The sequence below is a fragment of the Bos indicus genome, chromosome 7 (genome assembly GCF_029378745.1).
Source record: "Bos indicus isolate NIAB-ARS_2022 breed Sahiwal x Tharparkar chromosome 7, NIAB-ARS_B.indTharparkar_mat_pri_1.0, whole genome shotgun sequence".
In the NCBI taxonomy this organism is placed as follows: Eukaryota; Metazoa; Chordata; class Mammalia; order Artiodactyla; family Bovidae; genus Bos; species Bos indicus.
In genome coordinates, this window is record NC_091766.1 from 5,369,384 (window position 1) to 5,394,316 (window position 24,933).

Sequence of the window (24,933 nt, forward strand, 5' to 3'; positions counted from 1 at the left end):
ACAGGACTAGCAAAGGGACTGTTCTGGAGGGCTCAAAGCCACTGAGAATACGCGTACTCATGTATGCACGTGTGCAAATGGAGGGAGGGGACAATCCCACAGGCTGTGACATATGATTCTAGCTTATTTATGGGGCTCATGACTTAGGGAACCTAGGGTGAGTGTGGGCTATGAACCTGCAGCTGAGGAGTCGAGGGCCTGTGAGGGGAAGGACCCACCTGTACTGGCTCTAAAGTCCTGCTGGAGGCAGCAAGGTATGTGCGCTGGTGCCATCCTTGGGATCTCCATGGCCTTCAGGGTCAGGTACCCAGGATCCCCACATGTCCACCCGGACCCAGGACTTTCCATCAAGCTCAGACCTGCTCCCCACCGCAGTATGCTGGCTACCTCACTTGTTCTGGCCCTCCCTCAGGCCCCCTTGCCCACCTGCACTTAGGTCCCCACCTTCCCCCCGGGGACCCCTAGTAAATAAGAGAACACCAGGACTTCTGGAGTGCTTACTCTGTACCAGGCACTCTTCAAAGTATGTGACCTCCTCACAAGCACCTAGTGAGCTGGGTTACAGATGAGGCCTGGGGAGCTCATTACTGGCTCAGTCACACAGCCGCTGGCTCTAAACCCTGTCTTTTCAGCTTCACAGCCTCACGGCTTCCAAGAGCTTTGTTTTGCTCACAGCAGTAGGTGGCTGCAAGTCCTCGGTCAGTGTTTGTGGGCTATTCGCTGCCTCACACTAATTGCTTTTTGCACCATTTTCTTTTGGCCCCACAGGGCTGTGTGTGGTTTGCAAAGGAATCCTGCCTCGAGGTCTTTGCACCTCCTGTGCCCACCCCCTGGGATGCCAACTCATATTATTCTGCTTGGCATGTCCATGCCAGCCTGAAAACTTCTACTCAAACCTCAAAGCCCCGTTTATAATGCCTTCTGCTTAGGAAGTCTTTCAGGCATCCCCCACTAGGTTCCTGTAGTCCATGTTCTCTTTCACCAGCCCACGGGACTGGAGGTATCCATAGGGTTCAGGGTGTTCATATCTGGCTTTTTTCACCTCAATATCACCCTGCACTGGCTAGGTAAGGGTGGAGGGGTGGTGGTAAGATCATTAGGAACTTTAGATCTCTGCTACCCATCTGTCTATTCTTCCTCTCCTCTCTGGAAATGTGAAGGAAACTTCCTGGTGCAGGAAAAGTCTTGTTATTTATTTTATTAGAAAATAGAGTGTTTATGTAAAGAACATCAAAAGGTCGAGGACCTGCATGGGAGTTGGTGTGAGCAGGAGTGGATCTCAGGCTCAGCCAAATTGAGTACGGGGATCCTCTCCATGGAGTCAGGGCCTCGGGGGAGGCCAGGTGGGGAGCCCCCGGGGCCAGCAGGAGGGCAGGAAGCAGTGAGTGAGCACCATGATGCAGTGCAGAGCCGGGGCCAGCAACGCTGGTCAGCTTCTGCGGGCTTAACAGCTCACCAGGTACTTCCCTGTGGAGATAGAGTGGTGAGGGGAGAAAAGAGCCCCTAAGCTCTCCCAAACACCCCTGTAACTCACTGTTCCCACTGTCCCATGGACCCCAGCAGTCGCTCATGGGGACAGAAGCATGGGATGGGGCTGCGGTTGGATGCGCCAGTGGGGCTTCCGGCTCCCTGCCTCGGGTTCTTACAAGGACGCCAGCCAGCCAGGGGACACTTCTTTTTTTCTTTCTTTTTTGGCTGCACTGCACATGTGTTGTCTGACTAGGGCTCGAATCCACACCCCTTGTAGTGGAAGCATGGCATCTTAATCACCAGACGGTCAGGGAAGTCCCATAGAGGATACTTCTTGGTCCCTTTCACTGGGGCTCTGACCACCCATCTCTCCACCCGTACCCCCCACCTTGGGTCTCCAGGCCCCAACACCCACCTATCTTTTCCAAACACCCCAAATGTCTCCCCTCCCCCTGCATCCTAGCAGAAGCAATAAGTGGGACTCAGAGCCCGGCCTGGTCTTGGCTCTGGGGATGCGCAGTGGCAGGGCGAGGGCGTACCTGTGGCGAACCTCCTCTTTACCAGCGACATGCGGTAGCCACTCCCCACCAGCTCCAGGTCCACGCCGGACAGAGTGGCCCCCTCACTGGTGAACTGAGCAGCCACAGGGCTGGGCGTGCTGGGCCCAGAGCACGGCTCCCAGCTGGCAGACAGGCGGCCAGAGCCTGGGGAGGTCTGAGGTCAGCTGTGCCCTTTTCCTCACCCCAGCCCTCCAGTGCCCTGGGCTCCTCCTCAGCCCTGCACGCAAGCCCTTTAACCTGTGGCTGTGTTCCCTTTGACTTCTTCTTGTGTCCTGCACCCTTTCCTTTGGTCCTGCTGGGGTTGTGTGTGGTTTCCAAAGGAATTCTGTCTCAGGGCCTTTGCACCTCCTGTGCCCACCCTCTGGGATGCCCTCTCTTCCCACTTTGTCAAAGCCCTTTTAAGCTTTCCTTAATGCCTACATTTCTCTGCCTCCAGCACATCCCTAGTTTTCCCCTAGTTTATTTACAAAACATTTTTAGCCATGTCCCAGGGCTTACTGGATCTTAGTTCCCCACCCAGGAATCGAACCCCCGCCCTTGGCAGTGAAAGCGTGAAGTCCTAGCCACTAGTCTGCCAGGGAATTCCCTCTTCCCTAGTTTAAATAAGCCTTTCCCATTTGAGACCTCCAAGCCCTTACGTACAACCATAACTCACCCCCTGCCTCAGACACATCTGGAAGCTTCCATAGGAGCCGCTTCTCCTCCAGGTTCCTGGCATCAAGAGATCAGGTCAGGTCTTTCCCAGAAAAGATATTCGGAGCCCAGGGTCCCAGCTCAGTTGCCTCTTGGCTACATGACCCAAGAAAGCCATGTCCCCTCCCTGGCCTCAGTTGCCCCATGTGTGAAAACGGGGGCGGGAGTGTGGAGCAGCTGTTTCCTGAAGGCTCCTCAGCCTTATAGGACTTGTAGGTGATGCATCCAGGCCTATAAATTTGGTTTCTTGGTTGTAGGTTCTACCTTTTGTACAAAACAAAGTGGAACTGTGACTAAAAGCCCGGGGCCACGAGTGGGCGGCTGGTTCACATCCTGGTGTGACCTCCGGTAAGTGAATTTGCCTCTGTACACCTCAGCTCCCCCTCGGTAAGTGGGGATGATGGTGATCCACCCCTCAAGGGATTGCTAAAAGCCCCGCCCCAGTCAGTGTATGCAGAGATGGAGAACAAGCCTGACATGTAGGAAGCCTTTGGTGTCAGACACGACTTTTGTTAATGATATTGCTCTTAGCTCCAAGCAAGGCACGTGCATGCGTGCTCCGTCACTCCGGTCCTCCCTGACTCTTTGCGACCCCGTGGACTGTAGCCCACAGGCTGCTCTGTCCACGGGGATTCTCCAGGCAAGAATATTGGAGTGGGCTGCCATGTCCTCCTCCCGGGGACCTTCCTGACCCAGGGACTGAATCCACGTCTGCTGCGTCTCCTTGCACTGGTGGATGGGTTCTTTAACACCAAGCTTCTTTGGGAAGCCCCTGAGCAAGGTGAGCCCACAGTGAATGGTCAGGCCTACGGTGGACCCATCAGTGGCTGCATTGAAGGGAGGTCCACTAGGTTCTGAGCCTCCCTCGGCCTCCTGCTCGCCCTCACCAGGTGGCAGCTGGCTGCAGGCGGACATTGGTCACAGGTTCCCCCACGGGCAGCAGGATCTGGACATTGGTGAGTGGCGTGGGCACGGTTGTGGCACCGGGTTGGTAGCTGTACTCCACCGAGACCTGAGTGAGGGTCGGCCCACACTGCCAGTGGGCGCTCAGCTGCAGAGGCATGGACTGGGGACCGGGGCGGGAGAACTAGGGGGAACAAGAACAGGAAAGAGGATGTGGCTTGAGCTGCCCTGTCCTGCCACACCGCACACTATCCAGCCACGCTGCCCCTGCCATGCCACCCACCAAATGGCCTGATCCAAGGAGCTCTTTGTTGATGAGAGGTTGTACTACATGACATGTCCAGCAGAGGGCAGTAGAGTGCCTCATTCTAACAGTCTTGGGGACAGGCCCTGGGAAAAGGCCCCTTCTAATTTGCATAATGCAGCCGCCTGCCCCAGCAGAGTCCTGGCCCCCTTACACTGCCCACCCTGCCTACCTCCCACAGCTCACCCCGCTCTCATTGCTCTCACCAGTGAGAGCTGCCTGCTCACCCTGCCCCCACCCACCATCCTCTATGCCTGCTCTGCCCCACCCCATCTACCTGACCCACCTGGTACCGCAGGAGTACTACATTGTAGTAGGAGGCGGCTGGATTCTGCTCTGCCTGGCGCTGCAGAGTTTCAGTCAGAGTCGCCATGTTCAGCCAGAAGTCTTTGGTCTCCGGGTCACTCTGGGAAGGGTCACTGCAGAGACCGAGAATAATCACCCCAACCCTTGGGAGATGCCTACACCAAAGGCTTCCTAAAGATGCAGATTCCCAGGCTAACCTTGGGACCAGTGAAGTGTAACTCCCAGGAAAGGGGGGTGGTGGGAAGCAAAAGAGGGAAGGAAAGTGAGTTTCGGAGAGGGAGAGTGACTTGCCCAAGGTCACACAGCAAATCCCAGGAGGCAGAACAGAAATTCAGAGCCGGGGAGCGCCTGGCCTCCACCAGCCCCTGGTACCACCTAACTTTGCACCCTTTTCTCTAACGGTACCTGAAGAGCAGGTCAGCATTGGGCTGGAAGTGCTCAATGGGGGCCGTATGCACGAGGCGGAAGCTGAGGACGGGAGGGGGTGGGGTCCCGCTGAACACGCGTACGATGCCGGCAGGGAAGGTCATGGTCAGCTCCCCAGTTACTCGAGCCAGGCAGCTGGTGGGGGGAGTTGAAGAAACTGGGCATTGGCTTAGGGCTCTACCAGGCCCCTCATCCTCCCCTCGCTCCTAGCTCCACTGTAGCCTGTGGCTCACCAGGTCCATCAGAATCAGCAAGGCCCTGACCACAGCAGCGTCCCAGCCCCAGCTGCCTCCCCTTGTGTCCCTGCCTGGACAGCAATCTGGACACCAGGAAGAATCCACAATGAGCTGAAGGAGACAGGGACACTCCCTTCCCCAGTTCTCTTTTCCCCTAGGCCACCAGGAAGCTCAAAGCAAAACATTCAGCCCTCAGCTTAGGTTTTGGGTCTGATACTCTCCTCCTCTTTGTGGCTTGATCTTATGGTGTCTTTCAGCTGGGCGCTGCCCCCAGATTATCCCTGGTCCCTCGATTCACCCTACCCTTTCCCGCTCTGTGGCTGGCCTCTGGTCTTGCTCCTTCAGTGTGATGCCCACAGCAGCCTCGGAGGAGCTCCTCTAAACCATGGATACATCAGTGCCTGTCTGCCTGCCTGTGAGTGTGTGCACACCCGCTCAGTCACTAAGTCACGTCCGACTCTTTGCATCCCCATGGACTATAGCCCGCCAGGCTCCTCTGTTCGTGGGGTTTTCCAGGCAAGAATACTGGAGTGAGTTGCCATTTCCTTCTCCAGGGGATCTTCCTGACACAGGGAATCTGAATCTCCTGCTTGGCAGGCAGATTCTTTACCACTGAGCCCCCCTGGGAAGCCCACATCAATGCCTTAGCCCAGTTCAAACGCCCTCTATGGTTCCTATTGCTCTCAGGATGGGCCTAGTTGTTCAGCTCCATGTTCGCGGCCATTCCATGGTAAAGCAGATCATAAAACCCCGCTGAACGCTGGCCCTGCTGGAACCCAGATGCACAGCTCCCAGGAAGCCCTGTTTGCTGGTCACCATCTGCCCCACCCCTGTGTACCTGGGGCTGTGGCCACGGAAGTAGGCGTGGACGTACTCAGTGAAGGCAGTGGCCACGGGCAGGGCATCCTGGGAGCCCAGGACCACAGGGCTGGGACCCCGGGAGACTCCTGGGGGTGGCAGGGAGGGAATGGGGGACAGACAGAGTGAGCACAGGTCCCAGGCTCCCGAACCCCCACCCTCTGCAACAAAGCCTCCGTTGTATCTCTTGGCCACCCACCCGGACTGGAGAAGGTGAACCTGAAGCCCAGAGAGGACCCACATACCATGTCCGGTCTGGGATGCGAAGCTGGGCCGTTCAGGGATAGAGCTGGGAGCTGAAGAGCCCAGTGGGGAGGGGCTCAGGGAACGAGACTGGAAGGGAAGAGAAGCCGGCCTGTGAACACCCTAGCAGAAGTGCCCCGATGCTGGTCCTGGAGGCGACCACCCAGCCCAGCTCCTGCTCCCCCCGACCCTACCAGGTCTCCATTGCTGCGCATGAGGGGACAGGATGCCTTCCTGGAGCGCGGTCTCCGGGATGGGGCTGCCAGACCCTCCCTGACTGCAAGGTCAGCAGGTACAGGCATCAAGTCTGGGGAACAAGCATAAGCACAGACGTGGCTTAGCTGCTGTCTGGGCCTCTAGGCGGAAGAATTCAGCCCCAATCTGAGAATCGGGCTTACAGGGGGAAACCCCCTGATGGTCAGAAGTCCTCGGGCTGCAGAAAAGGTGCTGGACACGACTGGAGACACCACATGCAACCCTGAGTCTCCCAGACACTAGACTCGCAGCTCAATAAGGGGTGAGCTCCCGATTGCTGGAGGCATGCAAACAAGGGCTGGATGTTCAGAAGGCAGGCACACTGTTGCGGGGGGTGGATTTGGCAGAGACCTTTTATCCAACATTTGGCAATTCTACGACCTTCATCCTCTCTGAGAGGGTCTCTCACCCTGGCCAGTGTCGAGTCACACCCTTCTAATTTAACTAATCTCAGTGTTAACACCTCAGTTCCCCTTGCTCTCCTGCTTCCCTAGTATTCCTGCTTTACTCCATCTATAAACGCTTACTTGCCCACCTACACCCCAGACTATGCTGTCTATCCCAAGGTTCTCAACAGGGTCAGATCCTTTGCTGTGGTAGGGTTGTCTTCCTCCCTGGCCTCCATCCTGCAAACGTCAGGTGTACCCTGCCCCCAAGTGGTGACAATTAAGTATCAGTGATGCCGTTGCCAAGTGTGCCTGGAGAGTAAAGGGGCAGAACCGGCCCAGTTGAGAACCTTAATTCTACAATAAACCTCTGATAGCTTCATCTGTCTACACTTGTGGTCTACACTCACTCCTCTGAGCCCTGAGCCCTCCCTTGAACCATGTCCAACCAGGCTCTTTCTTTACACCAAGGATGGTACCCTCTGCCCCCACTGCTGGGGATCTCACGTGGCCAAAACCTGCAGCCCCTCTAACTCAGGCCCCAGAAGCCAAGCCATGCCTAATCCCCTCCTCCTTCCCGGCCTTGACACACCCCCACCCCAGCTTCTTCCGCCCCATCCTTTCTGCTCTTTCCGTCCCTCCCTCTCCTTTCAGCTGCTCTCAGGCCCTCCGCCCTGACTCCTCTTCTCTCTGGGCCCCATGTCTCTCAGCAGCTTCTCCCCACTGTTACCCCATCACCACTTACCTGGACTCATCTCCCTGGTCTCCAGCTCCCATCCTCACCGACCAAGTGGTCAGAGAGCCTGAAACCCCAGCAGGTTTCACCCCTCTCTGCTCACAGCCCCTCCCTTCTGTGGCTCTGACCTTGTTAGGGGTAAAACTCAGGTTTCTTCCTGGGATCACTGGGCCTCATCTGGTCCCATCTCCCTGTCGACATCTCCCCCTCCACTCCCTCCTTCTCCTTGTCATTATTCTGTTTCAGTCACACTGGCCTCCTTGCTCGTTGTTCTTCAAAGGGCCTAGCCCACTTCTACCCCAGGGCCTTTGCACATTCCTCTGCTGAGAATTCCATTCCTGGAGTCCACATGGCTTCATCCTCACCTCCATCAAATCTCAGTTCAGCCTCTGTAGGAGGCCCTACGTTTCGGAGCCGTCACCAGGCACCTGTCACCTCCTGCCTTGTTAAACATTCATCTCATTAATGTCCCTGCAAGGATTAGGGTTTCTGCCTGCCTGGGTTCCAGCTGTGTCCCTCAACACCCTGTTCAGGCCCTGGCCACACTAAGAACTCTCTCATCGCCCAGGGCTCAGAAAACTCTCAGACCAGGGGTAGAGGGACTCACCTCCTCCAGCCACAGCCTCCGGCCCCCAGGGGCTCGGGGATGCTGCAAGGGGATGTGGCGAGTCTGATGGCAGCAGGGACTGTGTGCCCCTCGACTCCGGGGGTGACACCCGACAAGTAGGTGGGCTCTGTGGGGTGCCGGGGCGTGGGACCCAGGAATCCGGGGAGGGACCCGGCGCCGCGTGGGATGGTGAGTCCAGTCCGGAGTCCTCCACGTTCTCAGGAGACGAGGAGGAGAAAGGCGAGGGGCTGGAGGTGAAGCCGAGGCTGCTAGAGCCTGGGGGGGGGAAGGGGGCAGCCAGCTGGAGACCCGACTCATACGGAGTGCTGTCAATCCTCCCGCAGGCCACACCCATGCTGAGATGGTCCGCCCCCATTCAATGTCTTGCCCTCCTCGGCAGGCCTCGTCCATCTCTACTGGTGCCCCGCCCACCCACTATGGTCATCCCACTCCCACAAACGCCGCACCTTCTCGCCAGCTCCGCCCATTCCTGCTGTGGCCTCCCCAACCCTCACTTTGACCCAAAGGATCCCCACCTCCTCCCTCCAACCCGTCCCGCCTATCCGAGCCTCCTACTCTGGTAGTGGCCCCACCCACCCTCCTGTAGCCACGCCCACGCCCCAAAGCCCCACCCCCATCACCTGTAAAGTCTTCGTGGTCCAAGGCGGACTCTAGGGTAGGCCCAAAGAGGTTCTTGGAAGCCTGCTCATCTGATTGCAGCTTCTCTGCACAGCTGGGGACACGGATTGGACAGGCGGGGTGCGTTCTATTACTTCCACGCTTCCTCCCTTCCACTTCAGGACCTTGGCATACCCTGTTTTTGGTCTTGAGCTCTGTTCCCCCAAATCTCCCTACAGCCACGTCCTGCTCCTCTTCAGGAGTCAGCTCCAGGCCCTCCCCACATCTCCTGTGACCCCTCCTAAAGTCACTCACTCCTATTTTCCATCACGGTCCCTGTTTTAGTTTCTTCACAGTACTTCGAAGCATCAGAGATGCTCTAACGTGCTTACTATTTAAAAAATCCGGGCCACTAGAATGTGACTCCGAGAAGGAGGATCTATCTAGATCATTTATCTTTGGAACCCAGAACAGCAGGAGTACACACAAAGCACTCAATAAATGTTCATCAAATGAATGACTAAGTGGTCCCTCAAAAATGGCACGTCCTTAACTCCCTGCCAGGGTAAAAGAAGGGGAGTCAGAGACCTGGGGAGGCAGCAGGGGAGGAAGAGGAAGAGGTGGTGTCGGGGACGGGCCACCCACCTGCCCACTCATGTGGGCCCAATGCCCCACCCCCATGGAACCCACCTGCTGGCCCTTGGGGCTGACTGAGGCCTCTGCGGTCTCCCGGGAGTGTCCCCTGTGAGAGATGGACCTCCTGAGCCTTCCCGTCGCCAGGCCTGCATGGCTTCCCACTCCATAGACCAGGAGACCAAGGCTTGGGGCTGTCCAGTCAGCCGCCCAAAGTGACCAGCAAATCAGGTAGAGAGGGATCTGAACCTGAGCCAACTTGTCTCCAGCTTTTGGCTTCTCTCCCAGCCTCAGTGATCCCTTTTGGCTCTCATTTAATTCTCATGAGGCATGACCCCACGTCATTAAAGGAGAGTAAGATCAGAGTGGGCAAGCAGCTTGCCCCAAGTCACATAGCAGAGCTGGCATTCAAACCCACACCCACACTCCAGGCCCAGTCTCCCCTCCGCGGGCGTCTTGTCGAACTAAAGAACCCTCAACAGACTACTTACGTGAAGAATGGCGTTTCATGGTGCCCTGTGGAGAAAGGGGTGGCGTCAGGTCCAGCGGCATTTGGCCAGTGCCCCCGCCCCACGCAGGGCATCTCCCCACGCCTCACCCCGGGGCCAGGCACCTCACCCCGGGGCCGGGAGGAAGAATGAGGCTGCCTGCTGTGGCCTTGAGCTGGGCCGCAGCTGCCTTGGGACTGCAGGGTGGGGCCCGGGCTGAGGCAGGCTTGATGTGCACGTAGATTTTGCGGGGCTCCTCGTCATCAAAATCAGAGTCACTGGATGAGAAGTGGGTGGACTCTGCTGTGCGTGCAGTGTAGTCAAGGCACCAACACTGGCTCCCCCCAGTCAACCCTCACACCTGTCCCTTCCTGCTCGTACCGCTTTGGGGTGCTGCACCATCTCCGCTCTCATCACTTGCCCCCCTCGCCTTGACACCACGCATTTGCCACCATGCTCCTCTCCCCACAAGCCTTCATACAAGCGTGTGTGTGTGCTCAGTCATTAAGTCATGTTTGACTATTCACAACCCCATGCACTGTAGCCCACCAGGCTCCTCTGCCCATGGGATTTCCCAGGTAAAAATACTGGAGTGGGTAGCCATTTTCTCCTCCAGGGGAACTTCCTGACCCAGGGATCAAACCCACGTCTCCTCCGTTGGCAGGCAGTTTCTTTACCACTGATGCCACCTGGGAAGCCCCTCATATAAACATTCCCTGACCTAAGTAGTAAACTAGCTGCTAAACCCCAACACATGACCACCTCTTCCAGGAAGCCCCTTTTGCTCCCCTCTCTGGGATAACCAAGCCCTCCTCTCCCTCTCTTGCTCAGCTCTGACCCCTCAGGGTGAGTGTCTGCATTTGAATCTGCTTGCTTCACAACTGGAGGCTCCACCAAGGATGTTCGCAGAGAGGGTTGCTAATGGTGGGTGGATCCCTGCGGATGGAGCTTTGTCCTTGCTGTGCCAACAACTGCCCCCAGAGGGCGCCAGGAGGATATTGTTCTGGGTGACATCAGGCCTGACGGTGAAACCTTCCTCATCCACCTCTGGACAAGTCTGGGGAGGGACAAGCAAGCAATGCGTTAGGCTCTCCGGTACCAAACCTCCCATCTCACCCTGCAATGCCTGCCTCCCACCTCGGGGCCCTGACTCAGATAAAAAAAAAAGAACCCCAATGGCAATAACTATCTTCCCGCAGCGTGCGGGCAGGTTCTTAGAGGAAGAGAACATGCCACTACCTGTCCTGAGGGGCAAACTGAAGCGAAAGGAGGGTATTGGTCCCTCCCACATCGTCCACGGGGCTTTGCAGCTGATGTGGGACTGGAACCTGGTCCCTAAGCTGTGTGACCTCTAGCCCCCTGAGCTCCAGGCGTGGTTTCCAGGCATGGGAGTGGGGAGCAAGGCAGGACTGGACCCCTCCCACTGGGCAGCGCGGCCCGGCCCGGCCCATGGCACTTACCCCTAAATCAGGTTCCAGGGAATCTCTGCGGATGGAGAGCAGATGTCAGTGTCTGCGTTGCCATCTCCTCTGGCCCTCCCCTCCGCCCCCAACACCAGATGGGGAACCTGCAGGCAGTCCCCTGGGCGGCTCTGTGGTCCTGGGCCAGCCCTGCGGGTGGGGCAACCTTGGAGCTAGCTTGGGGCTGGGGCCAGTGAGTCTGAGTTAGCTGAGTACAGGGCATTCTCAAACAGCTTGGAAGGGGAGGGACTTGGAAATCAGTCCGAACGCAGGGCTCACCTTGGCAGGGAAATAACGAGGCCAGCCTTGGCAAAGAGAAGAATTCTGGGCTAGCCTGGGCAAGGCTAACCCTGGTCTAGCCAGGGAGACCACGGGTATAGGGAAGAATTTGGTACTAGTTTGGGCAGAGAGACTCTTGGGCTCATCTTGACAAAGGTAGAATTACCAGGCTAGATGAGATGAGGGAAACAGCAAGTCTGGCCCTGCCAGGGAGAAATCCCGGGCCAGCCAGGGCAGGGGTAATCCTGGGTGGGTCTGGAACAGGCCGCCCCTGGTCTAGTCTTGGCAAAAGGAGAATTCTGGATGGCCTTGTGTGTGTGCTAAGTCACTTCGCTTGTGTCCAACTCTGTGTGACCCCATGGACTGTAGCCCCCAGGCTCCTCTGTCCATGGGATTTTCCAGGCAAGAATACTGGAGTGGGTTGCCATGCCTTCCTCCAGGGGACCTTCCCCACCCAGGGACTGAGCCCACGTCTCTTAAGTCTCCTGCATTGGCAGGTGGGTTCTTTGCCACTAGTACCATCTGGGTAGCCCCCTGGACTAGCTTGGGCACTGGTAATACTGAGCCAGCCTGGACAGAAGGGCTTCTGGGTTGGCCTGGGTAGAGGGGATCCTGGGCTAGCCTGGAATAGAAATTCTCTTGGGCTACCCTAAGCAGGGGGCTTCCAGGAGAGCCTCAGAATGAGGAGGGATCCTGGGTTAGCCTGGGCCAGGGCTGGGGGTCGGGGTGCTTCCTCACACAGCTGTAGGTGGCTCCCGCTCCCGCCGGCTCAGTCCTGGGAGGCGAAAGGCCTTGGCTCCACGCAAACGTTTCATTGCTGAGAACAGAGGAAGGGGTGCAGATCAGCCCTGGGTGGGGGTCCCCTTCCCATTCAGATTTGCCTCCCTCATCCCCACAGTCCAGCCTGGGCATCCAGGCCCAGACGTACTTGCCTTCCTGCAGCGTAGCCGTTCTGTATGCCTCAAAGTCCAAAGGCCCTGGGACAGAAAAAATTGAGAAACTCAGCCAGGCAGGGGGACTGAGCCTGGGAAGAGTAGCAATATACCTTTGGCCACACAGTGGCACCTGGATCTGAGCTTAAGGTGAGTCAGGGTCCAAGTCATGAGCCAAGATGCTGAACCAGTCTCTGAGATAGTCATGAGTGGGATGGGCCAAGGGTTCTTGGTCTTGCCTCGGATGGCTGCCACCTTGGGATGGACTGGAGGGACTGCCTGAGTTACTTCCACTTCCAGAATTTCTGGGTAGAACTTGGGTGGGTCAGAGGATGGATCATAAATGTCAGTGCAGTGGGCTGAGCCTTAAGTCCCAGGATGAGGACCTGGGACTCTCTCCCAAGGGTGATGGGAAGCCATAGAGGTTATGTGAGCAGGGACAGGGCATGGGAAATCTGGAGCCAGTGAAAGACAAGAATGAAGATTCACACAATGAGAGGTAGCCTGAGCTGGTGCTGAGCTATAGAGACGGGAGGAAGAAAAGACAGACCCTAGTGGTTGTCTATACCTAAGGATGTAAACAGCATTTACTAAAGTGCCTACTGTGTGCCAAGCACACATTTTTGTCCTTTATTTGCATCAAATTAGTGAACCCTGAATAGTCATTGGAAGGACTGATGCTGAAGCTCCAATACTTTGGCCACTTGATGCAAACAGCAGACTCACTGGAATAGACCCTGATGCTGGGAAAGACTGAGGGCAAGAGAAGAAGGAGCCAACAGGGGAGGAGATGGTTGGATGGCATCACTGACTCAATGATGTCCATTGAGTTTGAGCAAACTCAGTGAAGGACAGGGAAGCCTGGCGTGCTGCAGTTCATTGGGTTGCAAAGAGTCGGACATAACTTGGCGACTGAACAAGAGTAACAGTGAACTTTCACGACGCCGTCAGTTGGGCGCTACCATCCCTGCTTTACAGAAGAGGAAACAAACTCAGAGAAGGCAAGACTGACGCCCAGGGTAACACAATGACTGACAAGGGAAAGATACAAACCCAGACGTGACCCTACAACTTGGGCTCTCAGTTCTTCCTTGACCCTGTACCTGGGACATCTTCAAATGGGCCTTTTGCTCAACAATCCTCAGTGGTTCCCTTGGCCCCTCAGGGAAACAGCTGAAAGGCTGACCCTGGCATTCAAGGCCTCTCTGGCTTAGGCATCAAGTTCTCTCCCTCTGTAGGTTGCTGAGTTAGATTTGTCTTCAGTCCATTTGTTTAAAAGATTGTTTTTTAAAATGTGGACTATTTTTAAAGTCTTTTATTGAATTTGTTACAGTACTGTTTCTGTTTTATGTTTTGGTTTTTTGGCTGCAAGGCATGTGGGAGTTCCCCGACCAGGAATTGAATCTGCAGCCCCTGCATCGGAAGACGTCAACCTCTGACCACCAGGGAAGTTCCGTCCATCCATTTTTTCCTTTTTTTTTTAACCCCATTTTTCTGGTGAGGAAAATGAAGCTCAGGGAGGTTCATCCTCTAGGCTCTGGAATCCCGTTCCTTCCCCATAGCCGTGGCTCCACAGCCCAACTCCTATAGACGCCCCGACTCACCAGGCTTCTCCTGGCCTGTGCCTTTGCTCTCTGCAAACTTCCTCAGCAGCATCTCCACGCTGACGTTTTCTACGTTCTGCTTAAACTCCTCGTGCACCTGGGCCAGGAGGACGGAGGCTGTAACCAGGCAGGGCCTTCTTGCCCAGCACCCCAACCTCATGCCCCACTCACCTGCCCAATCTGCACATGGGTGTCCTCCACTGAGTGGGCGTAGGACCCCATCAGTGCCTTCATTTGCCGCAGGTGGGTCTCTTCCATGGCTTGGAAGCGCTGAGGCAGGAGGGGAGGAGCAAAATGGGAAGGTGTGGCTAGTGACCCCACCTGACCAATCAGAATGTTCCAAACCCCTGGCCTCAGTGATTGATTTGGGTAAGAGCTCTGGCACTTCTGCCGGAATCATAGAAAAAACACCTTCATATCCTGAGTCAATGAACTGGTAGATAAATGGGGCCGCTGCTGGTGGCTACTTTGCTACACACACACACACACTGAGGAGGATATGTTTACCTGGGAATGAAGCCCTCAGGGAGAAAAACAGATTTGAGAAGCAAAGAGGCACAACTTCCTGCCAACACCATTTGGGCACCTGGATCCAGCCATGCCTGAAGCTCTGCCCCACCCTGAACTTTTCAGTTCCCTGAGCCTGTAAGTCTCCTTGTCAGTTTGAATGAAGATTTCTATTGCTTGCAACTTTCTATCACTGCAAAATCAGAAGGAAAAAAAAAATCTAATTCTTAATCCTGAGGTCCCAATCTGCTTTTTAAACCTTTGAGTAGACAGAGACCCAGAGAGGTGCAGTGCCTGGCCAAAGGGTGTACAGCTGGTGACGGACAGAGGCTAGACCAGGAATCCAGGCTTTTCAGTCACCATGACATGTCAGGAGACTCTTGGCTTCTAAATCCTGCCCCATCTTGTTGAAAAACCTCATCAATAATAATAATAATAATACATCTTAGAGTGGTTTCTATGCACCTGGTACTAGTCTGAAAATTTCATATATGGTGACTCATTTAATCTTTACAAGTCTATGAGGCAGGTAGTATTACTGTCCCCATTTTACAAATGGTGAAATTAAGGCACAGAACTGATTTGGTCTTTGAAATAATAATAACAGCAACAACAAGAGCTAACTGGCTCTAGAATTTTACAGTTTTAGCCTGTGATTCTAAGGCTTCTGGGAGTCGAGGGTTTGGAAGGTTCTGGACTTCTGAGGCCCATAGCATCCTGGGCCCAGGAATGTGTAGGTCTCCAAGGCCCGGTTCTTACCAGAGCTGAGTCCAGCATTTTCTGCTCAAAGTCAGAGCGGGCTGAGTTGTATTTCTCCACCAAACGCCGCAGGCTCTCTGCTGCCTTCCTGGTCTTGGTCTCTGCCTAGAGGGCACAAGGAGGGGACGGGGCTGGGAAAGGGACACTCGGGGCACTTTCCCTGGCCCCATCCCCCAGCACGTGGACTCCCGGGGTGCCCAGGGTGCGGTTCATGCAGGTTCAATGACCATGGCTCTGTGCTATGTTTTCACTCTCCCATCAGGCAGCCCCGCCACCTCTCGGCAAATCCCTCGGGTTTGTGTGGGCCAGTGGTGGCTGGGGACCTGCAGCTGTGCGCCCACCTTGTCCATCTCCTTCTGGCTGGTGCTCTCCCTCCGCAGCCGCTCCTGGTCCATGCAACGGTTCAGGTAGTTCTCACGAGACTTGGGCAGGAGCTGGCTGACCCCTGTGAGGACCTGTATGGCATCTAAGGTGCCCACTGCTTCCTCTTTGCACTGTGGGGGTGGGGAAGAGCATGAGGACCCCCTGAAGCCCCTGCTGGGGTGCAGGACCTGAGCAGACCCTGGCACACCATGAAATTCCCAGCCTCCCAAACTTGTGGGGTTCCAGGTCCTACAGAATACTTTTTTTCTGAGAATTCTATGAATTTCAAAAATTTTAACTCTTTAAATAGGTAATGTTTACACATAATTCACATTTCAGAAAGTTTTAAGGAGTGAACTCCTCTCCCATAATTCACATATCAGAAAGTTTTAAGGAGTGAGCTCAGGTAAACCTCCTCTCCCCCCCTTTTTTTTTTACTATGAAGTCTTTTATTTTTCTTTTGCCCCACTGCAAGGCAGATATGTGGGATCTTAGTTCCCTGACCAGGGATCAAACCCACACCCCCTGCATTAGAAACACAGAGTCTTAACCACTGGACCACCCAGGAAATCCCAAACCTCCTATTATTACCATGACACATTTCCCGAAATAATGGGCATGAAGATCAGTGAATATGCCCATTTTTTATGACAAATGGTGACAGGCCATCCTGTTTAACTGACTGCTTTTTCCACTTAATAATTCATTCTCAAGACTGTTCTGTATCAGTCCAGAGAAAACTTCCTTGTTCTTTCATTTTTTAAAGAAAGTTGTGGTAAAATACACATAACGTAAAATTTGCCATCTTAACCATTTTTAAGTGTATGAAGTACTACAACTCTCTTCCTTAATGGGGGTTAAAAACTGCAGATTCTAGGGCTCTGTAAATGCAAACCCTCTATGACTCTAGATTTATAAGCTTCAAATATTTTGGAATCTTGAGAGTCTAAGGTCTGGGTCTTCCAGGATTTTAGTTTTGTCAGGAGTCTAGAAGCCTGGCACTCTGTGACGACATAGAGGGGCGGAATGGGTTGGGCATGGGAGGGAGGTTCAAGAAGGAGGGGATATATGTGTGTTAGTCACTCAGTTATGTCTGACTCTTTGTGATCCCATGGAGTTAGGGTCCTCTGTCCATGGAATTCTCCAGACGAGAATATTGGAGTGGGTAGCCATTCTCTTCTCCAGGGGATCTTCCTGACCCAGGGATCGAACCCAGGTCTCCTGCATTGTAGGCAGATTTTTTACCATCTGAGCCACCTGGGAAGCCCCATGTTATTGTATGGGAGAAACCAACATGACATTGCAAAGCAATTACCCTCCAATTAAGAATAAATTTAAAACAACTTCATTTAAAAAATAAAGTTTAGGCTAAAAAAAAAGAGTCTAGAAATGTCAAATAACAAGATCTGTAGCTTCTAACGCTCTAGATCAAGGGTCGGCAGACTTTTGCTGTGAAGGTTCAGGTGGTAAATCTGACACTGAACTCAGCCATTGCAGTTCACAAGCCAGCCACAGAAGATCTGAACGTGAATGGCCATGGCTGTGGCCAACACAGCTTTATTTACTGGCATTAAAATCTAAATGTCCTGTAATAGTCACACACCATAAAATATCCTTTTTTTAATTTTTTTCCCCCAATCCCTTAAAAGTAGAAAAACTACTCATAGCTCGAGGTGGTGGTCTAGCCATCGCCCGCTGGCTGTAGTTTGCAGACCCCCTGCTCTTAGAATTTTGAAAGTCTGAAATTCAACAATGCTCAGGTCTGTGAGATTCTGAGTTTGATGTCGTGGAATTAACAGAGCCCTCAGGGGCACACACCAGGAGCTGGGGTTCCAAGGCCCCAGAAGTCCTGGGATCCTAGCAGCCACAGCTGTTCCCCACCCACCGGCCCGGCGGCACCCACGGCACAGACCTTCTTGTGCGCCTTGAGCTGTTCCTCCCCGTGGCGGAGCACATCCTTGATGAGATCCTGAAGCTTCCGCGTCAGCTCCAGGTGGCAGAGCGCCAGCTTGTCTGAGGAGACTCGGAAGACCTCCCAGAGCGGGGCAAAGGTCCTGGAAACAGAGAGGTGGGGGTCACACCCAGGGCCCAGCAGGCCCGACCCCAACCCCTCGGCAAGGGACCCCTCACCCAGCATGGCCGGCTTTGGCTCAGACACCTCATGTGTTCTGGGCCCTGCTAAACATGAACACATATGAACTTATTTAATCCCCACTGCAGTCACGGAAGGTGGGCGACAGGGAAACTGAGGCATGGGAGGCCCTGTCCCTCACCCAAGGCCCCTCAGCAAATGAACATCAGAGCAGGAGTTTAAACGTAGGCTGACGCCCGCCGTCCTCTGTCTGGACTCCAGGCCCAGCCTGATACTCCCCTTCCCCTCTCTTTCTCCCCCACCTCATCTCCACTGTGCCCAGGCCCTGCAGCCACGCCTGCCTCCTTGCTCTTCCTCGAAATGCACAAGTGCGCTGCTGCCTCAGGGCCTTTGCACTGGCTGAGCCACCTCCCTGGGTCTCTGTCCCTCGGACACCCCCAGGCCTGATCCTTTCTCATTACTGAGATCTCAGCTCCAGATACAGTGCCCACCTTCTAATGCTCCTATTTCATTCTCTTCCTAGTACTGTTCTCTCTGGGAAAGGACTCTGCTCGCGTTTGGTTAACATCTGTCACATATCCCAGACGCACACCAGATGAACAGGGCATGACGGTGGCTGGAGGCTTGATCTGTTTTGATTGCCCCTGGGCCCCCTTGTGCCTCGAACAATGTCTGGCACACAGTATGGGCTCAGTAAATAGCCACTGAATGAATGAATGAATTATAGCCCGTCAGGCTCCTCTGTCCATGGGATTTCCCAGGCAAGAATACTGGAATGGGTTGCCATTTCCTTCTTCAGGGAATCTTCCCAACCCAGGGACTGAACCCAAGTTTCCTGCATTGCAGGCAGATTCTTTACCACTAGTGCTACCTGGGAAGCCTCTTTACCACTGAGCCACCTATATATACATTCATATTCCTCTGTCCAATTAGCCCATAAGCACAGGGATGACTCCACGCCCCACATATCACAAGTGTGAGGAGATGTACAGCCAAGGGCAGCCTCACCCACACCCTTGGCGACTCCTGCCTCACCCACAGCCCACTCACCCCATGGGGGTCCCGTTGCTGGCCAGCTTGGAAAGTTTTGCCATCGCCTTCGAGTAGGTCTCCTCGATGGTGGCCCTGGGTAGGAGGACAGGGAAAGGATGGGGAAGGTCCTGGGCACCTTGGGACAGGCCCCATACCCCTGGGCCTCAGTTTCCCCATCTCAAACATCTGAGCAGAGGCCTCCAGGAGAATGATACAGCCCCCTGGCAGGGGAAGATGCTTGGGAAATTCACGGGAGAGGTTTTCATCCTTACATAAAATTTTACTAACAGAGTAGTAGTAGCAGCAGCAGCAAGAGCAAGTAAACAAAATTTCGAGCTTAGTATCAATGTTTCATGTGCTTTGTCTCATTTAATTGCAGAAGATAAACTCAGATTTCTTTATTCCCTCTAGACAGACACTGCTAAATGCTTACCTAATATCCACTCACATTTTCATCCTAATAGAATTTCAGTTCTGTGTGGGGTAGCCATGTGCCCAGTTTAAACTAGTTACCCACTGGGGTATCTTTTGAAAGAGGCACCCATGGGGTACCACAGGCAATCGTGGATGGATCCAGGGTCTGAAGCCTCATGAAACGGAGCACGGCTGTGACAGTTCTTGTGTGACAGCCTCAGAGAGGAAAAACCTGGTTAATAATCCTTTGGACTCTCTGCCCGGATTTAATGGGCATTCAGCTGCTGAGTGGCTAGGGAGCAGAGGTTGCCTTGCAATTTGAGTTTATTGTGTTTTCAGGGACGTCAGAGCATTTACAAGCTGAAATGTAGATTATTTCATCATACATGTATTTTCTTTTATTGTACCCAGGGCCCGAGATTGAGTTTTCAAATTTCTCCTTGTAAGTAGGTCATATTATCATCTCTACAAGAGGAGGCCTTAGAAGTCTGGTGATTATTGCTTAAAATGGGGCATAGGGCTGACAGTGTTGAGAACTGTCGGTCAGGAGGGTCTTCAAGCTCATTTGGTTCCTGGAGACCCCAGGGATCAAGACCCTTTCTGGCAGAATGTGGTGCCCTGTCAGGGTGGGATGGGCAAGGGAAAAAGGGGGCAGAGCCTGGGTGGAAGTGCAAGATGGGCGTGGCAGTGTGGACTTCAGGTCTTGGCCGTGGGGATGGATGGGGCTTGGGGAACCTCACCTCTCCCGGATGAAGTCTGCCAGCTCCTTGGTGGAGATGGGCCCCTGCTTCACGGTGTGGTACAGGACCTCAAAGCCATGGTTCTTCTCTCCCTGCAGGGGGTGAGGATGGAGATTGAGAAAGGGGATGGAGAGGACATCAAGGATGCCTAGCAACAGGGGCCTGGGCTGAAGAGCTAACGGGCAGAAGTCCATCCTCTTGGCCATAGGCAGTGGTTCTGGCCTGAGCCAATCACCTGTTGCATTTCCCCTGGTCCTAAGGATTGGCTTATGGACCTTAATTTGGTCTAATTAGAAAAGACCCTGGGATTCTTGTGCCATAGTTGAGAGAGAGGCAGTCTCATTCACTCTTATCTTCCTCTCTCACTATCTTTCTGTCTTTCTGTGCGAGTGTGTACATATCTCTCTACCTCTGTTTGCTCCTTTCTCTTTGGTCTCTTCCCCTCTGTTTTTTCTCTGTATCTTTCCATAAGTGAGAGATTATGTGGTCACAGGAGATCATGGAAACCACGAATTTTGGAAAGATGCTGAACTTGAAGGTCTGAATAAAAAGCCTGTTGAGGGACTTTCCTGGGGGTCCAATGGTTAAGAATCCACCTTCCAATGCAACGGATGTGGGTTCAATCCCTGGTCAGGGACCTAAGATCCCACATGTCGTGGCGAAACGAAGCCCATGTGCCACAGCTACAGAGCCCAGGCACTCTGGAGCCTGTGTGTTGCAACAAAGGTCTTGGTTGTGAAGTCTTTAAAAAAAAAAAAAGCATCTTGAGTAGAGAAGTGCTGGATCAAACCAACCCTGAAAGCCACACTACTGCACAACTCCAGTTTTATGAATTAATACAACCCCTGTCGCTTAAGTCACTGTAGCCTTATTTTCTGTTCTCTTCAACATGAAACTTCTCTGAGGACCCCACAAAGCAAGATGTGGGTCTGATACTCTCTCAGGACCCAGCAATGTGCAGTGCAGGGCGGGGCGTAGAAAGGGCATTTGAGTTGGTTGAATAGAAGGACAAGCTATTTTGCTGTTGCCTGGTGCTGGTGGGGACAGAGCCTCTACCCTGGTGTCTGCTGATGCCTTGCACAGAACCCCTTTTCTCCCAGTTCTGGGCTCACCATAGTTTGAGCGGGGGCTAGGGTTACACTGTGTGATCCAGACCAGTCATGTCTCTCATCGAGCCTATAGTGCCTCCTCATTAAGATGGGGCCAGGGCGTCATCTACCTCTGATATGGGATGATCTACATCATGGTCCTCTAAAGTCCCAAAGGCAGCCCTCCTTGCTGAATAAGTCACTAGGTTAGTCACTATCATGCCCCACTCTTTGCAGCCCCATGGACTGTAGTCCACCAGGCTCCTCTCACCATGGGATTCTCCAGGCAAGCATACTGGAGTGGGCTGCCATGCCCTCCTCCAGGGGATCTTCCCGACCCAGGGATCGAACCCACATCTCTTGCGCCTCCTGCATCGGCAGGCAGGTACTTCACCACTAGCGCCACCTGGGAAGCACAGTGGGGAGGCCTCAGCAAACAACCCTAGCAGCCCCCTGCCCACCCCACCCAGGGGATCCTGGGGTGAGGCTGCACCAGGCACTGCTGCCCAGGCCGGCATCTGGAGCTGACTCAGAGCCAACTGCTGGCCTGCTTCCCAGACCTGGCAAACGCCCAGCAGTGTCTGACCCCCTCGGGCTGGGCTGGCAGCCGAGGGTCCTGGGAGGGGCTGTCTTGAGCCTATGTCTCCTATCAGAACCTCTGGACACCAGTCTTGCTCTCAAGCCAGGCCCAGAGAGATGTTTCTCTCTCTTTTAAACTTATTTGTTTTTGGCTGTGCTGCATCGTTGTTGGTGTGCAAGCTCTTCTCTAGTTGCAGTCCGTAGGCTTCTCATTGCAGTGGCTTCTCTTGTCGGGAAGAACGGGCTTTAGGGCGCGAGCGCTCCGGTTGTTGCAGCATATGGTCTCAACAGTTGCGGCTCCCCGGCTCTGGAGCGCAGGCTCAATAGTTGTGGCGCACGGGCTTAGTTGCTCTGCAGTATGTGGGCTTTTCCTGGATCAGGGATCGAACCTCTGTCTCCTGTATTGGTGGGCGGATTCTTTACCACTGAGCCACCAAGAACACCCAAGAGATCTTTCTAATACAGCTTGATCATGTCCTTCTCTTGCTCATACTTCCCCCGAGTGCCCTCCATGCCTCCAGCCCTGCCTTGGCCCAACAAGACTGGGGCATCCTTGTCTGGCTTGATCTCTCCCAAATGGAGCCTCCTTCAGATCAGTTTTTATTCCAATCCCAAAGAAAGGCAATGCCAAAGAATGCTCAAATGACCGCGCAGTTGCACTCATCGCACACGCTAGTAAAGTCATGCTCAAAATTCTCCAAGCCAGGCTTCAGCAATATGTGAACCGTGAACTTCCTGATGTTCAAGCTGGTTTTAGAAAAGGCAGAGGAACCAGAGATCAAATTGCCAACATCCGCTGGATCATGGAAAAAGCAAGAGAGTTCCAGAAAAACATCTATTTCTGCTTTATTGACTATGCCAAAGCCTTTGACTCTGTGGATCACAATAAACTGTGGAAAATTCTGAAAGAGATGGGAATACCAGACCACCTGATCTGCCTCTTGAGAAATTTGTATGCAGGTCAGGAAGAAACAGTTAGAACTGGACATGGAACCACAGACTGGTTCCAAATAGGAAAAGGAGTACGTCAAGGCTGTATATTGTCACCCTGCTTATTTAACTTATATGCAGAGTACATCATGAGAAATGCTGGGCTGAAAGAAACACAAGCTGGAATCAAGATTGCCCGGAGAAATCTCAATAACCTCAGATACGCAGATGACACCACCCTTATGGCAGAAAGTGAAGAGGAACTCAAAAGCCTCTTGATGAAAGTGAAAGTGGAGAGTGAAAAAGTTGGCTTAAAGCTCAACATTCAGAAAACAAATATCATGGCATCCGGTCCCATCACTTCATGGGAAATAGATGGAGAAACAGTGGAAATAGTGTCAGACTTTATTTTTTTGGGCTCCAAAATCACTGCAGATGGTGACTGCAGCCATGAAATTAAAAGACACTTACTCCTTGGAAGGAAAGTTATGACCAACCTAGATAGCATATTCAAAAGCAGAGACATCACTTTGCCAACAAAGGTTCGTCTAGTCAAGGCTATGGTTTTTCCTGTGGTTATGTATGGATGTGAGAGTTGGACTCTGAAGAAAGCTGAGTGCTGAAGAATTGATGCTTTTGAACTGTGGTGTTGGAGAAGACTCTTGAGAGTCCCTTGGACTGCAAGGAGATCCAGCCAGTCCATTCTGAAGGAGATCAGCCCTGGGATTTCTTTGGAAAGAATGATGCTAAAGCTGAAACTCCCGTACTTTGGCCACCTCATGCGAAGAGTTGACTCATTGGAAAAGACTCTGATGCTGGGAGGGATTGGGGGCAAGAGGAGAAGGGGACGACAGAGGATGAGATGGCTGGATGGCATCACTGACTCGATGGACATAAGTCTGAGTGAACTCCGGGAGTTGGTGATGGACAGGGAGGCCTGGTGTGCTGCAATTCATGGGGTCGCAAAGATTCGGACACGACTGAGCGACTGATCTGATCTGATCAGATCAGTCAGGGCCCCAGCATCATCCAGCAAAGAGCCAGCAATACTAATAATAGATTAAAAGAAACATTAATTAAAAGAAATAGACAGGGGACTTCCCTCACAGTGGTTAAGAATCTGCCTTGCAATGCAGGGGACACAGGTTCGATTCCTGGGCAGGGAACTAAGATCCCGCATGCCCCTGAGCAACTAAGCCTGCCTGCCGCCACTACTAAAGCCTGCATGCCCTGGAGCCTGTGCACTGCAATTACTGAGCCCACAACTAGACAGTCCGTGCACCACAATCAAAGATCCCACATGCTGCAACTAAGATCAGACACAGCCAATAAATAGATAAATAAATAAACAAATAAAAGAGAAACAGACATTCTGGGGTGCTCCCTGAGCCCTGGGGAAGTAGGAGCTTCATTCTCCTTTCCCAGATGGAGAAACTGAGTCTTCAAGATGCAAAGTCACTTGCCCAAGCGCTCCCAGAAGAGCCCAATTCAAATCTCAAACTCAAAGCTCTCATCCACTCTGTACCAGGCTATCTTTGGAGGGAGGGGTTGGGGGTAGCTACTATTTTCTCTTTGCTAGTCTGAATTTTCTGCAGTGAACTTGCCTGCCTCACACAATTAAAAAGAATTTAAAATACATGTAGGTGCCCCCGTCAGGACTGCAAAATGTGGGCAACAACTGATCCTCAAAAGGTCAAACCCCCTTACACAAAGTGCCACCGGGGTCTCAGAGAGGGGCAGCCCTTGGGTGAGGTCACACAGCCATTCAGAGGCAAATCCAGGGATTGTGACCCTTGGAAAGAAGGTGGAAGTCCAGCCCTCCCCCCAGCCCTCCCACCCCCCTACCCACCACCCGCAGGTGGCAAGGGGGTGCTGCCTCTTTAAGAAAGCAAATGCTAGTAAGAGGAGCCCCAGCTGGGGAGGGAGAAGGGCCTGTTGCCAGGGGCAACTAGTTGCCTAGCAACGGGCTTCCTCTCTGCAAGCTCTGGGCCTGCAACCAAGGAAGGGGCTTTCTGCCCTGCGTCCTACCCTATTCTCCTGTTCACATGTCCTCTGTGTCTCCCCATTAGCCTGGCTCTGCAAGAGGAGTCCTTGTGCCCTCCACTGGCCACCCCGTGTCACGCCTCTTTATTTTTGCCCAGGTGGCTCCCCCTGCCCAGAATGCCTTTCTGGCATCCTGGAAAATCAGCCTTCAAAGCCCATGGCAAACACAGCTCTGCATCCTGCTCCTTCTCTCGCACACACAAGGTTGGGCTCAGTCCTGACTCAGTAGGACTAGAGGTGTCTTACTAGCTCTGTGTCCCCCAGATTTGGGGTTCCTCAGGGTCAGGGTTGGGAGGCAGTCTCCTGGGGGCTCCAACATCTCCTAGAGTGGGCTGGGTGGGTGGTAGTGGTGACAGAGAGGGAGGAAGAGAGTGAACAAGTAAAAAAAA

General features: G+C 53.6%; 1 protein-coding gene across 7 annotated transcripts in view; it reads right to left on the bottom strand.

The window, feature by feature from the left end:
- Nucleotides 1–1,183: 1,183 nt before the first annotated feature.
- FCHO1 (FCH and mu domain containing endocytic adaptor 1) overlaps nucleotides 1,184–24,933 on the bottom strand; it is a 29,852-nt gene continuing 6,102 nt past the window's right edge. For 4 of the 7 annotated variants that reach the window (XM_019963867.2, XM_070792550.1, XM_070792548.1 and 1 more), the window contains 25 exons: nucleotides 19,905–19,996; nucleotides 18,769–18,843; nucleotides 17,539–17,680; nucleotides 15,605–15,757; nucleotides 15,264–15,368; nucleotides 14,169–14,267; nucleotides 13,998–14,094; nucleotides 12,394–12,438; nucleotides 12,200–12,278; nucleotides 11,183–11,207; nucleotides 10,722–10,779; nucleotides 9,853–10,031; nucleotides 9,726–9,750; nucleotides 9,292–9,343; nucleotides 8,625–8,716; nucleotides 7,984–8,259; nucleotides 6,194–6,306; nucleotides 6,002–6,089; nucleotides 5,737–5,845; nucleotides 4,642–4,797; nucleotides 4,217–4,349; nucleotides 3,611–3,810; nucleotides 2,686–2,741; nucleotides 2,010–2,174; nucleotides 1,184–1,467 (listed from right to left, as the gene is read on the bottom strand). In XM_019963867.2, coding sequence (XP_019819426.2) covers nucleotides 1,445–1,467; nucleotides 2,010–2,174; nucleotides 2,686–2,741; nucleotides 3,611–3,810; nucleotides 4,217–4,349; nucleotides 4,642–4,797; nucleotides 5,737–5,845; nucleotides 6,002–6,089; nucleotides 6,194–6,306; nucleotides 7,984–8,259; nucleotides 8,625–8,716; nucleotides 9,292–9,343; nucleotides 9,726–9,750; nucleotides 9,853–10,031; nucleotides 10,722–10,779; nucleotides 11,183–11,207; nucleotides 12,200–12,278; nucleotides 12,394–12,438; nucleotides 13,998–14,094; nucleotides 14,169–14,267; nucleotides 15,264–15,368; nucleotides 15,605–15,757; nucleotides 17,539–17,680; nucleotides 18,769–18,843; nucleotides 19,905–19,996 — 2,637 coding nt within the window. In that variant the 3' untranslated portion in view covers nucleotides 1,184–1,444. Of the gene's footprint in view, nucleotides 1,468–2,009; nucleotides 2,175–2,685; nucleotides 2,742–3,610; nucleotides 3,811–4,216; nucleotides 4,350–4,641; nucleotides 4,798–5,736; nucleotides 5,846–6,001; nucleotides 6,090–6,193; nucleotides 6,307–7,983; nucleotides 8,260–8,624; nucleotides 8,717–9,291; nucleotides 9,344–9,725; nucleotides 9,751–9,852; nucleotides 10,032–10,721; nucleotides 10,780–11,182; nucleotides 11,208–12,199; nucleotides 12,279–12,393; nucleotides 12,439–13,997; nucleotides 14,095–14,168; nucleotides 14,268–15,263; nucleotides 15,369–15,604; nucleotides 15,758–17,538; nucleotides 17,681–18,768; nucleotides 18,844–19,904; nucleotides 19,997–21,263; nucleotides 21,970–24,933 lie in introns of all 7 variants that reach the window. The other 3 variants (XM_070792551.1, XM_070792552.1, XM_070792553.1) reach the window with 3 other exon arrangements.